Source organism: Phoxinus phoxinus, assembly GCF_949152265.1.
Source record: "Phoxinus phoxinus genome assembly, chromosome: 22".
Classification (NCBI taxonomy): domain Eukaryota; kingdom Metazoa; phylum Chordata; class Actinopteri; order Cypriniformes; family Leuciscidae; genus Phoxinus; species Phoxinus phoxinus.
Genome location: NC_136897.1, coordinates 22,377,700 through 22,396,608, shown reverse-complemented (window position 1 = coordinate 22,396,608; position 18,909 = coordinate 22,377,700). Strand labels below are relative to the sequence as shown.

Here is an 18,909-nt window from a genome sequence, read left to right as displayed (position 1 = left end):
TACATGAAGTGATTTAGAAAGAGAGTTGCTTAATGCCAGTCGCCATTCCAGTCGAATCACCTTTATTTAGACCCATAGGGCAACGTTCTGGTGTTTTTGAGAGATGTAAATACTTGTTTACAGGCTGTTAGCATTACCCGGTTAGCTATGTTATGCTAATGGGTACCTTTATATTATAAATTCAGGTATTGTAGACATCCTTGGTCAACACAAATGTGATGTTTCCAGATGATTTAGTAATTGTCAAGTGAGGAACAGTTCTCTTTTTCCACCCGCTGGGCTTTTTTTGTCACTGAAAAACTGGTGGGTTGCTTTTGTAATACTAGATGAGTCATAGCTTTCCGGGCTTAACATTCGTTTATTATTGTAGAAAATAGAATGCAAAGGTAAAAAAGGAGAAGGGGAGAAAAATAAAAAAAAAACTGTACAAATGCCATTTGGGGAAATTAAATCAGATTAATACAATTAATGAAAAAGGCGTTTTGTGTGTTTGTTGCCGTAATTAGTCGTAGTTATTATAGAAGCAAGTGGGACTTGAGTCACAGTAGGTGTGTGTGTGTGTGTGCGTGCATCCGTGCGTGCGTGTGCACCTGCTATCCATTTCTTTCCCACCTGTGGAATCCCGCCGTGGTTTTTCAAGCTTTTCCAAGAATGAACTTTGGCTGGCGCGGCATGCGATCACAGCGCAAAGACTAAAGGAGAGCTTGAATTTGAACTGGCACGCTCACTAGAAAGATATTACAAAAACTTCACCCAGCGTGAACGCGACTTCCTCTTTTCCTAATTACAAAGGCGTAAACGACACAGAGGACTTCATTTTGACTTTGCCACCTTTTTCTCATCTTTCCCGTGGCCTCGAAATGGGCTGAATTTTTCTGAATGCACACACAGGTGAAGATCTGCACCTGTTTGTCCCAGCAGTCACAGCGGCTCTTGAATATTTACAGCACGCATAAAAGGCATACAACAGAGTGTGTGTGTGTGTGTGAATGAATAGAAATCTCTTCCTGTTCTTTCCTTTTTTTAAATTCCAGGGGTCTTTTATAGGTACACATCATTAGAAATCATGTTCTGCCCTTGTATCACCTCTGTGGTGCAATGGTTCTTTTGTGTTCACCTCTCTTCCTCTCTAGTTTCCTCTCAGCCATTGAACCTCATTAGTCCTATACACAAATATTGAATAGACAAGGCCTCTTTAACACTTTTAAAGCATTTTTAAAAGGCAGGCAGTATTTGTATGAACTCATATTAGGCACAGGCTTCACCTGATGAGCTGGTGAAAATGGGAGATAAAAATCTAAAAGGACAGGATGTGTTTTCTTTCTATCAGATGACAAAGAGAGCGATGATGTGATCAGTTAATGAGTAGCTGAAGTACTGAAGTACGTTGAACAGTGTACTTTTTCATGATTGAGCATCTTTGTGCAGTAGTGCAAAATAAAATGTGTGCAATGTAGAATTTTTAAAGACCGATTTTTGTTGCATGATGCTAAAGTTTTGATGTTTTTTTGTGGATTGTACAATTTTTATATATGGGACTTGACATTAACTTCCACCAACCCGCCAAATGCGGGTGGATTTCAGCAGTGGCGTGTAACAGTCACTACAAGCCACTTTGGTGGATTGAGATGTATATATACAGTAATATACATTTTTACAATTGCAGTCTTTTAAAAAGGCATCTGAAATAACAAACTAAGTACAATGTAGTATCAAAAATATATATTTTTCAATACATATTAATAATGAAATATCTGAAACGCTTCAAATACTCATTTTCCACAGAATAGAATCACATACCAGCTGCACTTTCTCGCTCTCTTATTTCTACGACAGCGAGTTGAAACACAAACCTCACTCGTTTCATTTGCTCTGGATGAATATTGTTGGTGTTACAGGGCTTGAATTTAGGTGTTTTTGGCATGTTTTACTAATTCACGAAGATTTTGTGCTCACACCCAAAATGTGGCACATAAAGCCGCCTCTCATTACTATATTGAGTTCTTTTTCGCTTCTTAAACCTCTTAAACAGTCAAATACATACAAAATAAAGTCAAAATGCCAGTCTTGTTGAGTATTCATGTGTCAGCTATGGTTTAAGTGAACAGTTGAGAAAGAAAACGGATGTGTAACAGTATAATGGATCCATGAGTCAGGTCTTAAAGTGACAGCAGCAAGTGAGATGATATTAAAAATACCTATATGGGAGTTTTCCCCATGGTATCAATGTCAAAATTGTTGCCAGTGAAAATGCTGAGTGGCTGTTGAACAAAAAAGTGTATGTCAAGCCCTGTATATAGGAATTGGTTTGTAATTTGTAATGCGAGTTAAATCTTTGTATAAACACATCCAGAGCGTAGAGGACAGATCTGAGTGTGAGTGTGATCACTGAGATCAAAGATGCTGAGATGCTAAGTCCTCTTTCGCTGTTGAAGTGCCCAATGATGCTTTCAGAAACTAGTCGCTGGCCAGACAAACATGTAAACACACTCAAGGGGAGGCACAAAACCACACAAACCTATACAGCACAGAATGAGCTAATTTCACCCTGTTCGAATCCACACAGGAACACTCGCACAAGCGAGTACGCTTAAATGCGACATCCAGTGATCCATAAAAGTAGCCCTGGCCCTCCACCCCCATAGTACCTTTCATGTGTGTGTTGTGAAGGTTAGCACATTCTCTTTGAAAGGCCAACAGATCTCTTCCCCGCAGGTGAGCGCTAAGGACCGTAAACCCCACGTTGAGCCCCTGCTGCGGCGAGAGAAAAACATCTCTCTCTAACCTCTCTCCTCCACACATCACCCATTCTCTCCCGTCCACTAGTGTCTCGTTCCACCAACTTCCGTCTTCAAGGAGGTCCTGCGTTTGAATGGCCATTGATTTGGCTTTCTGTGTTTGTTTGGAGTCCTCTCCTTCGCCGTCTACTCCGGAGGCGGGCTACCCAGAGGCCTCGGCTTAGAGCAACTTAACCAGGCATTAGCTGCCTGCTGCTCGGCTGAGAATGCATAATGAAAAGGAGCGTTTGATCGAAAGACATTTGTCCTTGGCTTAGTTAAAGCATCTCTGCGTTCCCTTGCTGTTTTCGGGTGGCTTGTCAATGAGCCTCCCAAGAGTCCATCGGTATTTGCCTCCATACCACCCCTGTCAACTCATCCTGGATCAAAATTGTCTCTACAAAGGACTTTGGTAAAAAAGCATATAGGTACACATTTAAAAATAATGGTTCCATAAGAACCTTTTTTGTTTCCGCAAAATCCTTTCAGTGAACAATTAATAAAATAACCTTTTTTTTCATAGAGTGTGTTCTCACTTGTATGTCTGTTCTCTTGGTTCTTTTGGTCTGGACCAAAAAAGAAAATGATACATTTAACCCTGGCTTATAAGTTCACTCTGTCATTTTTAACACCGAACCAAAAGGCATAATGATAAAGTCTTAATCTGATTGTACACATTTTATATGAGGTATATTTTGTGACAAAACTCACTGAACATCCAAAACAATGCTGTGTACAAAATGCACTGTACTTCTAGGGGTACAATAGATTGGCACTGTGGCAGTACCCTTTAAAGGGACAAATGTTTTACCTTATTTACTCATAAAAGTACATAGTAGCACCTTAAGTGTTCATATTACTACTCTAAGGTATTACAATTCACATTATGGATTTGATAAGGTACAAAGTTGTCCTTTTAAGGGCACTGCTCCGGTGACAAGCTGTTGTACTGTAACCTACCTCTAAAGGTAACATTTTTGGGGGAAAAAGTCTGACAGTGTATTTTTACCAGTTGAGAACTCACAAAGAGCTTATAAAATGTGTGAAGGAGTCAAAACAGCACTAGGAATTCTTCCGTTGCGCACGCAAACAAAGACCTGCAGCAAGGAGATGGCAGTTTCAATGCCTGTACCGATATGTGTTGAATGTGATTTCACCAAGTACAACATGATCCTGGATCAACATCTTTGTTGATCCTGGAACAACATTCTATTCAAATCAGATTTGAATAGAAAACCAGGGTTAGGTGCTTCTACAATGTTGTTATACCTACTATTTCCCTCTGATTTTAGGGACAAGTTATGGGTAGGGTTAGGTTTTGGGTAAGGGATAGAGTTAGGAATACATAATTGGACAGGAATGTTCTTTCAGGGTCAACAAAATATGTTGATCCAGAAACATGTCTTTCTTGGCAAAATTACAGTGACCACCGAACTGTAATGGGCAACATATCTCTGATGAAGAGAACCAGGTATATTTGAACATTCTGTCCTTTTTAGGGTTACATATTGTGACATCACATCCTGTTTTTTGGTTTGTTTTGAATTTTTTGGTCTGTGTTGTGTTCATATCACCAGAGTTCGCTTTGAAGCAGAAGCAATCCAATTGTTTAGTTATTCAAATGAACCGCACAACTAGCGTTCGTTTTAATCAAACCAAACCTGCCCAGTGTGAACACACCTTTAGTGAGAAGAACAGTTTAAAATCCTAAAGAACCTTTTTCACAATAAAGACGTTTTTTGGGGGGAATTGAAAGGCTCCATGGATGTTAAGGTTCTTCATAGACATGGATGCCAGTAAAGAACCTTTATTTTTAACTGTAAATTTACATATTTAGCGGCGATTTAGACCCGAGAGGAAGTGAGAGATCTGCGGTGAAATGTTCAACCACGCAAACATGCACACAGGTGCAGCGCCAGCCTCTCATGAAGGCCTTAAGGCCTGTTCCAGCTGTCCGCTGAGCCTTTAAGGTACGAGGCCGACTACACACACACACACACACACACATACATCCCCCTACCAACTGCGCCCCAGTCTGCCAGGGCACAGGTGCGAGCGCTCTGATGCTACCCTGCTCACGCTGAGCGGGCGTATCACACTTTCTACACAAAGCCTGTGTTCACGATCCCTACCCCACTGCGACTGTGCCCTCTCATGTACCCTCACTCGACTTCATTCCCAATGTCACACCTTTTCAGATGTAAGGCGGTCCCCATGAATGCTAACATGCAGAACTAGATGCTAACATCATATTTAATGTTTGATGTAAGATTCAATAGAATATCGCCTTCTTATCACCAATTAAATATCATAAACAGCTCGGCCTGCAGTACTTTTTTATTTTATTTTCTATTATTTTAATTGACTGTTTCCTTTTACCACATGACCTAATGATGGTTCTTAATGATGACAACAGAGCAGATTTATAACTGTTGTCTGACTGAAGCTATCAACCTCTGTTTGCGCCCACTGGTGGCATACAGCAGATTGAGAGAGAGGGAGAGAGAGAGAGAGAAGGAGGGAGAAGTTGAAATTGATGTTGGCTGCGAGACACGCTGTGGACCAAAGGAAAGCAGGAAGCTGGTAGTGTGTTGCTGAGATCAGGAGGGGTCACTGGCGAACGAGCACAGAGAAACGGAACGACGGGACTGAAAAACGAATTGCTAATAAAAGATTTGGCAGGAGGCCTTAATGCACTGAGTTAGAATATACTATCTGTCTCTTTTTCTGTCTCCTTCATTCTGTTTCCCAGCTGGAGAATCAAATAAAGCACCTAGTCACCCAAATTCTTCTGAGAAACCCTGGCATTTGAAAGCTTCCTCCTTCACTGAGAGTGCAAGGTGTTTGTTAAATGGCTTCAAACTCTTAAGTGGCCCGGATGTTTACTCTTTCTTTCACCCACCAGGCTCAGAGGGAAGGTCTACTTCTGGCAAATTCTCATGACATCCTACAATATATAACAGAAATTTTAAAATATGTCAAAAATATAAATAATGTGTTTTCGTTCAAATATGATGTCATGTGATATGTAATTTGTTTACAATGTTTTGAATGTTATATTTTAGAAAATAATGTAATTTTTTGGTTTTATGACATTTAAATTGTCATTATTTTTTTTATTAAAAACAATATTGCAAACTGATTTATGATGCATATACTTTAAAACCTATTTTATTTTATGTTACAAAGTCACCTCTAATCACTGTTGCTAATAGCATAACATTCATTTCAGACATTTCATTTTTTTTATTATGATTATAATTAAAATATAATTAAGATGTGAGAGGTTGTGCTAATATTGTGAATACAGTCAGACCTTAAGGCCATTGTTAAGCAAGCCATGCAGTACCAACAACCCTTTCAGACGTGACTATATTCATAATATAAGACAACTCAACTCAGATGCAGCAGGGAACAAACCAGAAAGTAGTGAATGTGTTATGATGTGACCTTCTGTTAGGAGTGTCATATAAATATGCCGTTGTCTTGAGTTGCTGCTTCGCCTTTGGGACTTTGTGTGCAAAGTAAAATGAGATTTGTCGTACACACATCATTAGCTTGATGAGTGGGACAAGCGCTGTGCTTGCAGAAGTCTCGTGCTCTGAACCTGAAGTCTGTAAATGGAGCATAGAGCAGAGCGTGTGCTGCTTGTGATAATAATTGGGCAGTTGATGTGACATTCCTGCAGAGTGGCCGATGAGCAGCCCATAGCTCACGAAGAGCCATTCAATATATAGATCTGAGTGTGAACTGTCAAGAAAACACAGGCATGTCACACAATACAGTTATAATGAAGTGTCCCCAAAACAGCTTGTAACCTTGTGTGCTGACTGTACGTGATGGGGATTGGAGGTGGCAATAATTCACACCATGCCTCCTGCTTTGTATCTGGCGACGAATTAGTGGCCTCAGCCGGTGTCACATGTCTTATTGTTAGTCATGGCGACCCTGCCAAGTCTCAAGGTCACCTGTTCCGCCCAGGCATGAATAATCTATTGAAGGATTGGTTCCTCCTGACTGGCTGCATGGAGATGTGTCAGCATGGATTATTTATGCTTTATTGTGCCTCCACTCATTGAACGAGCAGTCAGTCCAGAGCATGCTGGAGAAAGCAAGTCTGATTTGTTTTCTTAGCATAGCTGGTTACTAGCAACGTATTTCCATTGTTATCTTTTTTCCGCTTGAAGTACCATTCAAAATATTGGGGGCAATATTTGTTAATGCTCACAAAGACACAAATTCAGTAAAAAGAGTAGCATTGTGATTACAATATTATTACAATATAAAAACTGTTTATATCAATATATTTAAAAAATGTATTTATTCCTGTGATAGCAAAGCTGAATTTTCAGCAGCCACTACTCCAGTCTTTAGTGTCACATGATCCTTAAAAAATCATAGATTTTTTTGTTGCTTAATAATTGTGTTTAAGGATTCTTTGATGAATAAAATTTTTAAAAGAACAGGATTTATTTGAAATAATCTTTTGTACCATTATAAATGTCTGAATCTGATCAATTTAGTGCGTCATATAGCTGAATAAAAGAAAACCAGAGTGACCCCAAACTTGTATAGTAATGTAAATGTTTGTTTTGGTAGTCTTGCGTCTAAAGGTAATATGAAAGTGTGGGGCAGAAAGATATGTGCACGCACATAAATTGTTTAGCATGCATACCCATGTTAATTTATGTTTAGGGAAGATAAACAGCTGCAAAAACTAGCAAAATAGCTCAGATTCAAAGCCTATGTGGATCTGAAGTCTCTCTGTGTGTGCGTGTGCGTGGGAGATCTCATTATTTAAAGTGGACAGCATGTTCTTCCTCACCTTGTCATGCATGCTAGTTTGTGCCACTTAGGACTAGCCCTTGTCTTCCTCTTGCACAACACAAGAGCACCACATTCTAAATGTCAAGCTCTTTCTCCCCTCTTATGTGGTACTTACCCCGTCCTCTCACACTCTTGCAGAAAGCGTCCCTGCGGACGTACCAGCCCGCTGACCCTCCAAATGCACAAACAAATTTAATACATGGCGCAAAAACCCTAGGTGTCCCCCTAGTATCGGTCTTTGGCCCGCTGCAGAACTCAACTTTCTCGGGTGGCTTTCTCTCTGCTCGGTCCACAGATGCACCGCAGATGTCCGTTTGTGTGTGTGTTGGAAAGACATGTTTTGACCTCAGGAGAGGCAGGTGCAGTGTACCGTTACCATTGAGAATGGGTTGGGGAGTTTGAAAACTTTTTCAAGGTTAGCAGAAACCCCACAGACCAGAAACAAACTGAACGGAACCCCAGGGATGGGCTTTTGTTGGCCAGACACACGCACAGTGAAATCAGGAACAATAGGGACTCAGGAGCCGAGTTGCAGAGGATCATTTTTCATGACATGGCTTGGCCTTTAGCAGAGAAACATCTGAAAGAGCAATTTAAAATATGATTAATGATGATAATAAGGTCAAGTGGTCATCATTTATACACGCCGAGCCTTGCTCATCGTTTGAAGAAAGAAAACCAATTGACTACACTTCTGTGAAAGTAAACACAGATATCAATTCAACTATGAACACTTTAGCGGTGACATTTGGTGTACTTTTACTGAATGAGGTCATAGAGTAAATCTAGCTGGCTCCGTTTCCAAATCGTACTGCGCTCAAACTTTAACTGGCTTTATGAATTCCCGTGTCTTATTGTTCATCTCATGAAAACGAAAACAGAAGCGACGTGAAATAGAGCAAGATACAAAGGAGTAAAGTGAGATAAATATGGCTTTTCCATAAGAAAAAAAACTTTCTTATCTGATCATGCACTGTTTGAGGTGAAGAAGAGATTAATATTTTGGGGAAATCAATAACACAAATGAAGATTACTCCAGCATTTGCACTAGGCGTTTTCCGATCTCATCTGTTATTCCAAGACACTTAAATGGGTGAGTGATGACTGCTAGATTATTGAAAACATTTCTTCTCATAAATTCATGAGGTTGTTTGTGTTTCCATGTTTTTTTATCTCCCAAAAGACAGACATCATCAAACTATTAAATATGAATGAAATACTTTTGTTTGTTCTGCTCAAATCACTGCACTTGACTTGTCAAACTCAGAACCGATGGCACGGGTCCCTAACTGTGAGGTCTGCGTGTGTTCACGACCCGGGTCTCAGCTTTACCTGAGCTCTTTGAGCATTTATATTCACAGGACAACAGCTGTGCTTTCCTTTTCGCTTTTTTAAACTTTCATTTTTCATGTTTTCCCTTTTGTTCCTTTTTTTTTTTTTTTTTTTCTTTCATTTCCCGTTTTAAAATACATTATTTTTTTATCCTCTTCACAATCCTGGACCCATTTGACACACCATCAACACAGCCCACAATAATCCAAAATGTGGTTTCTTCTGAGCTGAGATGAAAGGGGGGAAGACGCGCAGGCACACACACATACACACGCAGTACTGCACTAGACACTTGGCTCTGTGATATGGCAGGGCTGCCTTGGGATAGCTTCAAAGCCCAGTGACATAAATTTATGATAGCAGCACCACACTTTTTGCCAAAACTGAGCTGTTGTTGTTCTACTGAGTGGAGGGGTGAGGAGAGAGGGAGGGTGTACTGTAGAAAACATGAGCATGATGGTGAGGAACGTGCTGATTCTTTGCCATCTTTTTGATCACGTTTATGAAAAATTCACTTATTTAGCCAGATAGTTCCCATTCTTCCTCTGAATACCTTCTTTTATATAATTCATGACTTTGTTTAGCTTGTTTCTGGTATACTATGCAGAAGTTTGGGGTCTGTACATTTAAAATAATAATAATAATAATTGAAAGAAGACTCTCATGCTCACCGAGGCTGCATTTAAAAAAAAAAAAAAAAAAAAAAAAAAAAACGGTAAAAATAGGGATATTGTGAAATATTGCAATTTAAATAACTATCTTCTATTTTTAAATACCGGTAGTTTAAAATGTAACTTATTCCTGTGATGGCAAAGCTGAATTTTCAGCATCCTTGCGTCAGTCTGTCACATGATCCTATTCTAATATGCTGATTTGCTGCTTTCATGGAATTCCATTTTATTTCAGGATTATTTGATGAATACAAATTTTAAAAGAATATTTTGTAACAATGTAAAATCTTTACCATCACTTTTGATCAATATGATGCATCCTTGCTGAATACTCCATTAGTACTAATTACTTATACTGACCCCAATGTAGTGTATATATTAATAATGATGATTATTATTACTAATAATAAGAAGAAATGAAGAATAATTTCAGAAGAAATGTGCTTTTAGAATGATTCATTAAAAGCACCAGCTCATGAGAGATGTTTGTTCTTGAAACAGATTACACTAGTTGTTCTGTATGAATGTTGATTGTGCTGGTACACTGTCTTTTTATCTCACCAAATTCAATTTAGACTGCAAACTCAGATTTACAACTCAGGTAAAATGTGATTTCTTTTGACGTGGCGCTGATGATTTAGCTCTGCTGAAACGTGCTGCAGGAAACATTGACTCAAGTGTTATGTTATCTCAAGATGTTTTTGCACTCATGACAGATTTACTCATTTGTGACAAATAATCTCTCAGTTGAAATTCCATTCATTTCTGATGTTTTTACTTCACTTAATTATCCAAAATTAGTCCGAATTTCCAACGCTATCTCACGACCAATTCATACGAATTCGTACGAGTGAGTGAAAGGTGACTAATTCGTACAAATTCGATTTGTCTAAACCGCAGTTATGGGTAGGTTTAGGGGTGGGGTCAGTGGAAGGTAATTAGTACGAATTCATACGAACTCATTGGCAACTCGTAAAATCGAGTGAGGTCGTATGAATCCGTACGAATTGGCCACCTCGTGAAATTTTTACAAATTGCCATGCGATCGGGTTGGAATTTTCGCATGGCTATTTAACGTGTTGTTGATTTTCCAGCTAAATCAATCTTTTTCTCTCTCTCTCTCTTTTTTTAGAGGAGGATTGTGTGAACTGCACAGAGGAGTGTCGAGTGCTGGGTCACTCTGACCGTTGCTGGATGCCCCAGTTTCCCGTTGGGGCCGGAGGAGCTGGAACTCCCCAAGCCGAGGGCTCTGACTACCGCACCAATCTCTTCGTCCCTGCCGGCATGGAAGCGGTCGCAGTGGAGACCGAGACTTACGAGACGGTTTGCAACCCCAATGGCAAAAAAACTTTCTGCACATTTGGAAAGGAGCGTCGGGACCACACCATCCTGGTGGCGAATGTTAAACCCTACCTAAAGACCAAACGTGCCCTCAGCCCTCTCTTGCAGGAAGTCCCATCTGCCTCATGTAGTCCCACCAAAGGCTGTAGTACAGGTTCCCCGTGCTCTTCGGCCAAAGGCATGGGTGACGGAGCAGAGGGCAAGCCCAGCACCAGCCACTACGGACCCCCAGACGGACAGTATATCTCCCCGAACAAGCAGAACAGAGAGCAGGGCTACTCCACGCTGCCTCCCTCTGACCCCGTGGCCAAAGTCCTGGCTGAAGCGCGTTCGCGGATCAGCCAGGAGACGGCAGTGGAAATGGACTGCGTCTTGGAGCAGGGCGGAGGAGAGATGGGCCGTGGCACCATGGACGCAGACCAGGTGGTCAGAGACATCGACAAACTCCTGCAGGATTGTCGGGGAAACGAAAAGACCATCAGAAAGTAAAAACGGACTTTGAGCGAGCGTAAGAAACTACATCGGAGTCTACATAAGTCGAGACACTCTCTGAGAGAGTGCGGCGCAGATGGGGATACTTTTTGAGAACAAAAAATATGCGTACTTGAAGATCTTGACAAAAAAAAAAAACATAAGGAGCAAAAAAAAACTGTTCGCTTTTGTTCGTCTGGACGCCGTGTTGTGTTTTGGGGGGCGAGGGGATTCCTTTGGAGTTGCAGAAGTTGCTGCTTCTGGCTTCTTGTGAGCTTTTTCTTCTTCTTCAAGTGCCCACCAGCTTCAAACTCTTTCTTACAGCGACGTCTTTCTGTCACTTACCCGCAAGATGGAGCGTCCCCAGCCCTTCTCCTCCAGGGACTTTCGGAGGGGAAGCGGGTAGACGAAAGTGGTTTGTTATGACAATCGCAAATCAAAAGGGTTCGGGGTGCATCGGACGCCCCAGAACAGATGGACCACACCAAGACAGAGACTCTCTCTTTAACTTTTATTGGCTTTGTAATATCAGCATAAGAAGTGCAAATGATATCAGCAAACTCTGTGTGTGGGGCCTCAAATCTTTAGAGGGGGGTGGGGAGGGTTGATTATGAAATGTAACCATTCTTCACCTGTCATTTCTAGTCACGTGTAAACTGTGTCCTCCTCCCATGTATACGTACATATGGAACATTCCAGAACGGTGAACCTGTTACTCTCACTTTATTGGTCCTCTGTGATCATCTGTCTTCAGCTTTTCACTACTTTTAAAGTGACTCTCCACGTGTCCGATGTTAAGTTATAACAGTCACTCTCTTGTATATTAGGGACATTTTTCCTCAACTGTGAAAAGATATATCTATATATGCATATAGATAAATATATATAAATATATGAACTTATGTATAGTGTCCAGATAACACTGAAAATATTTATACATTTTGTAAAAAAAAAAGATGGAAAACCATTAATCTCAGAAAAAAAAATGAGGGTGCGCACAGGATGAAAATGCGGTTGAAGATATTTATTAAACTGCAAAAGGACACTGTTTTCGAATCCAGAAAAACTACATTACCAACAACAACAAAAAAAAAGATTTTAAAAAAGGAAATGTCCCTTCACATTGTCACTTATACACAATATCATTTTAATGTGTAAAATGTATCCAATTTAATGTGTTTACATCAAAACGACATATTTTTATTGATTTTTCTGCAGTTTCTGTGCATTTGAGCCAAATTGTTACGTGTACAAGAGCTATATTGTGTATTTTATTAAATTAATATATGGTTGTGTTGTAATATACATGGGCTTATATTGTACTTGGCAACTGATGCCTTAGTAGTCGTCAAACTCTATGAGTTTAATTTCCATTTCGGTTTCATTCTTGGTTCACTCTTCCGCTCTCGCTTTCTGCTTCGCCTCGCTGCTGTGCGTTTGGACAGGTTATGTTGTTTTAAACACGTGTTGGAAAAGACTGCTTAAATGACATGTTCACTACTTGCTGAGTAACTTGTTTTTGTCTACAAGAAACACAACTAAAATACAGCCACACACGACTACGGTTTGTCTAGTTTTTTTACAATACCAACACTGTTTTATGGGCAGCTAATTTTACAAAAATGTCCATTGTCAGAAGATCATTGCAAGTGTTGTTTAGGGTCTTGCTCCATTTTGATTTGATGAGCAGAAACAAGCCCTTGGTGAACGTTCAGTGATGCTGTCTAGTCTTTTTAGGGTCATTTGGACAGCAGAGGTTTGAAAGGACTCAGAAGAAGAACATGCTGTTCGTTTCATGATAAGGACCAACAAGTGGTTCCAACCAAATAAGCTGCCTTTTTGCGTACTGCCTCAATTCTGTTGATTTTAAAGTTACCAAATGAAAATTGACCATTTTTATTCACAAACTTATTATAAATGATATATCCATGCACAATATATGCCCTCATAATCTTTAACCAAAATAACTTTCCCTTCCTCTTGCAACGACTTCTCTTCTTTTCTCTGATGATGTGTTTTTTGGCTTGAGGGCGGGACAACCTGTCACTCACATTGGATCAACCAATAGCAAACCACAATGATCCAACCATCCAATCAATTTCTACCAAAATCAAGTTCCACCCAACATATTTTTCTTGTTTGAGAAGCCGTTTCACGCGGATATATCTCACAATAGGGAAGAAAAGACTGATAACTTCCGTTTCACGCCGACTTTAATACAAGGCGGTGCAAAAGGGACAACACGGTATTTTGAAAGCATACGTCAACATTTTCATATTGAATCAATTAAGTTAGAATCAACATTTCACTCGTATCATTCACCATCTTGGTCATCCACTGAGCTTTTTGCAATGTATTCCACAAAATGTTCTTATTTGCAGCCTTTGAATATGGCCATTAGCAAAGGAAACTTAAAAGACAGCATAGTTAAACCTAACTTTTGAAGCAGCCTTTGCTCACTGTGTGTTTGGGAACAGAACTGTGGTTTTCATCTTTCCCTCATCAAATGGATCTCAGTTGTAGCAGTATTGGTAGCTCAAACTATCCATCCAGTTTAGCTTATAATGCTCATAATGACCTTGTGCACTCCTCATATCATATAATATGAGAATATAAACAATGAATATATGCATATATATATATATATATGTCTATATGTTATTAGAACGGTGCCCTGCCCACACAGTGTACTTTGGGATTTGAACTATTCCCAGGCACAGCAATTAAATGAAAAAGCACTCCTTTTAAAGGAACTGCAGTTATATGTTATGTTTTCAAAGTTTTGCCGCATTGTGACTAAAATGAGCTGCCACAATCACAAAAGAAGCAGAAAAAAAAAACTCAAGGGGAAGAAAACCATTTTCATGATCGGCTATTTATGTCATCAGAAAGCGTTGCCCGCGGTGTGCGTTAAACACAGGTCGCCCTGCACAGCTGCCACAGGGAAGGGGAAAAAACTTCTCTCATCTTCCATAAAGACACTATCGTGTCTGTTCCATTATTTATTTATATATTTGTTTTATTTATTTATTTATTTATTCATTGCTCTATCCGTGCATGTATTCCTGCTTCAAAGGAGACTCTCCTAGACTTTCTCCTTTGTTTTGTTTTGTTTTGTTTTGTTGATGTTTTTTTTTCTCGTTTCATTCTTTATTTTCCACACAGTGGGTTTATCAGTACCCGGGGAAAAAAGATAGCAAAAAAAGCAGTTTGTTGCGAGAAAGTGAAAGAGAAGCATATCTAAATTAGTTTTTTTTTGTGTGTGTCTAAACACAGTGATGAGTCTGACATGCCGACACACTTGACTCAACCGCAACAAATAACAATACACAGCACGGCGGTTGCGTCTCAGATCTCGCTGCGGTGTGTGACACAATCACTTTTTTATTTTCGACTGAGCCGATTCTCCGTGATCAGCGCACTGCCATGCTTCAGTCTGTTTCATTTACACAAACAACGCCTTCAAAAGACATCAAGGTTCTTAAGAACGCTTTAACCTGAAGCCACACAGATAGAAATAACTTCCCTGCTTGTCGCTCGTCTCAGTTTGTTTCCTCTTTATACCTTTAGTTAAAGTTCATTTTTTATTGCTTTTGAATGTGTGAGACGAGCGCCGGTGGATGCCTCCATGTATGTGTGTATGAGAGAGCTAGTTTGTGTGTTAAATCTTCTAATTACCCAAAATTCAGTCTCTCGACTGCCTGTTAACACTGGTTATGTTTGCAATAGTGGGGGATGTCGTGGCCTAATGGTTAGAGAGTCAGACTGGTAACCTGAAGGTTGCAGGTTTGATTCTCAATTCTGACAGGAAATGACTGAGGCGCTCTTGATCAAGGCACCTAACCCCCAATCGCTCCTAGAAAGCCTCAGGTTTGAGCCCAAGATTCAGAAAAGTAGTATGTATACCAATGTAGGAACATTTAGATTGCCAGGTTGCTGTGAGCCAATCACTTGAGCTGCAAAAGTCATGACAAACCTTCATTAGTAAATGTTACATTAAAGGCTGCAGAGAGGGAAAAATATGCCCAGTTCATAAAATCCCAATAAAAATATCTTCTATAATGAGGTATAATAATAAAATATCTGTGATTATGGGTATTACACGACAACGATGTACTAAAAGGGGAAAAGTTTTTCCTTTGCGTGTTTCGCTTACAGACGACAACGTTGTCATAACGATCCGCGAAAACGATTAAAAACGCTTTATTATGCCAGGCCAGTAGTTGGCAATGTCACCTTGTAAAGAAAAACTATACGCGCCTTTAGACTAACTGCGTAATGCGCATGACGTCACTGTTTTCACAAATTCATGTTTTTGTCGCTTACACGGAGACAATAACGGTATCGCTTTCAAAAACTTGCATTTAAAAAGTCGTTTTCAAAATATGTCATGCCCCCAAAACGCTGTTGTAGTGTATGAACAGCCAAAACGCATAAAAGATTTTATTTGAAAACGGTGTCATAGAAACTACCCCTCTTTTTCTGCTACTTGGAGAGAGAGAAAATACACAAATACACAGCTCATGCTAAACATAAAAACTGAATACAACAGAGCACACTGCGGTTTCCCACAATGCAATGCACTTGATTTCCATAAAAGGAACAAACCAAAAGCAACTGAGATTGACTTGCATTGTTTAATTGGACTGCCAAATGTTATGACAGGTTTACACAAAATAGGATTACAATGCAAATTGATTTTAATTTGTTAAAAAAACAAAAATATTTTCAATATACCGGTATGTGGCTGTCACTCACTGACTAAAACATGCAATATGCGTCACGTAGCATACTATTTTTGAAACATTAAATTATTTCAAATTAACATTTCACATAGCCTACTTGTTTTGAATAGCAGACAGTATAAAGTATAAACTGTGCAGTATTTGTTGATTAGTAAGCTATATTCTATATTCTTAACAGTCATGTTGGTTTATTTGCTGGGGTCACATGATGCCTCCAATGCAGCTCAGTCTCTAGGCACTGCCTGTACGTGTAATGCTTCGGTCCTCAGCTGAAGTGGAAGGCATGGTTTATTATGCTAGCCTTGTGAGCTATTTGCTGTCTAATGGACTATAAGTTGCTGAGGTCAACATATAGTTTGAGATCCAGCATAAAGCAGTTTCCTCATTATTGTCTAATTATACTCAGTAGGCATGGAGAGAGATTGATTGCAGTATTAGTGAACAGAGGTATTTTTGGCCATCAAAGTCTAAGGCGTAAATCCATAATTGAATGAGACTTTATACATCCCCCCTCAGCAACACGCACATAAAACAACAAAGCATATGGATGAGAGCTATTGTCTACGGCTGTATTCTATGCAATCTGTGACATTAAAAACAAAAAATGTAGGTTTTGCGTTGACGAAGATGCCGTTTTTATTACAATCATCAAACATTGAGGCGAGGGGAATATTTATATAACGTATCGCAAACCTGCAGTGAATTTCCACAGTATTAGTTATCGCATGTCATCCCACCCGCCTCTTGTACTCCATTGCTTTGGGTTGAAGGAATCTGTTTTTTTTTTTTTTTGCATAACATGGATGATATCTTTAAAGTTTAGCTCCAGGCTAATGATTCTTAATTTATCTCATTAGTTCACATTCCCACCACTCAGAGAGATTAAAGCGCGAAGGTAGCCGACAGGCACGAGTCAAGCAGCGGTTTAAGTCGAGCGTGAGGATGCTCTGAATCACAGCGATGGCACATCTGCACAGTTCAGATGCTTCAGGCGCCCGGCCAGAGGAACCTACAGGCAGGTTTATACACGAGAGCAGCTTTACTAAAATGACAGACAAGGCTTATAACGTAAACATCATTCCTCTTTGCATAATGCGGGGTGCTTTTTATTTTTTTGCCAATTAAAGATAGTAGTTTTTGCTCACTTGTACAAAGGGTTCTGGTTCCAGGTTGTCTGGAACATAATGCTAAAAAGAGTTTGATTGTTGGAACTTAAAGGATTAGTTCACTTTTAAAATGAAAATTCTGTCATCATATACTCACCCTTAAGTTGTTTCAAACCTGAATGAATTTCTTTCCTCTGCTGAACACAAAGGAAGATATTTAGAAGAATGTCGGTAACCAGACAGTTTTTGGTTCCCAATGACTGCCATAGTATATTTTTTTCCTACTATGGCAGTCATTGGGAACCAAAAACTGTCTGGTTACCGACATTCTTCTTAATATCTTCCTTTGTGTTCAGCAGAGGAAAGAAATTCATACAGGTTTGAAACAACTTAAGGGTGAGTATATGATGACAGAATTTTCACTTTAAAAGTGAACTAATCCTTTAAATTGTTTTGTTTTTTGTTTTCAAAGGAAAAGAATAAGTCGATCAGTTTAACTTTTATACACGATCAGAATGATATGTTTTGGATAAAAATAAATAACAATTTAGATTAAATATACATTAGTAAAAAAAATAGTAAAATCACTGTAACAAAAAAAAAACTTTTGATACCCTATTGCTTTTTAAAATGTCAATAACACTGATGTTCAATAAAAGCTTATTTATATTAATTTAAAAAAAGCTTTATATATATATATATATAGAGAGAGAGAGAGTGTGAGAGAGAGAGAGAGAGAGAGAGAGAGAGAGAGAGAGAGAGAGAGAGAGAGAGAGAGAGAGAGAGAGAGAGAGAGAGAGAGAGAGAGAGAGAGAGAGAGAGAGAGAGAAACCTTTAACATCCATGGAATCCTTAGAAACCACAAAATTTGATTTTTTTTTAGATATTATTGATAAATCAAATGTTCTAAACCACACACACACACACACACACACACCCCCACACACACACGCATATATATATATATACTATTCATGGTTTCCAAGCAATTTCCATATATTAATATTAAATAATTAATTTGATATATTTTATGACAACATAATATACATACATAATATTACCAGATTAAACTGAAGATGTGCTCGCCCATTTAAAAATGCCTCTGTGGATCAATCAAAATCGATTTTAGAATTTGATAAAACTGTATTTATTCAGTACGCAGGAGATGATTTTTCCCAGATTGGGAATATTTCCCATGGGTAAAAAGATTTGCAGCGGAATAAATTCAGTTGGACACTGATATCGTTATCCCTAATAAATTAAACAGAAAAGTAACTTACTTTCCTACTTCTGAGCCAATTAAGAATTTCACGAAAATGCATAATGCGTGGTACAATATTTATTTTTCAAAATAATGTTGGATGAAAATTCATTTCCATCCCTTATCTTGTATTTGCTTCAATTTGCTGGCGCATTTCATGTGCATTCCTTCTTGTTTGTATATATCAGTAGCTTGGGGGCAGGTATTAATTAATGAGAGGGAGGATTCTGGGAGAAATAAAGTCTGGTCTTTTGCACAGTGCTTTCCCGTGCCAAGCTCATTTAGCTCAGAGCTTTTTCTCAGGGTGCCTGTCCGCCGTAAGCTAGACAGACCTCTGGCTGAGGCTTAAACACTGGGGCAACTAACAAGCATCACTAT

At 39.2% G+C, this 18,909-nt stretch overlaps 1 protein-coding gene across 1 annotated transcript in view; it reads left to right on the top strand.

Annotated features, from left to right (window-relative positions):
- pcdh17 (protocadherin 17) overlaps positions 1–12,971 on the top strand; it is a 74,410-nt gene extending 61,439 nt beyond the window's left edge. Inside the window, exon 5 of the mRNA XM_079598021.1 lies at positions 10,740–12,971. Coding sequence (XP_079454147.1) covers positions 10,740–11,437 — 698 coding nt within the window. The 3' untranslated portion in view covers positions 11,438–12,971. The remainder of the gene's footprint in view (positions 1–10,739) is intronic.
- Positions 12,972–18,909: the final 5,938 nt, after the last annotated feature.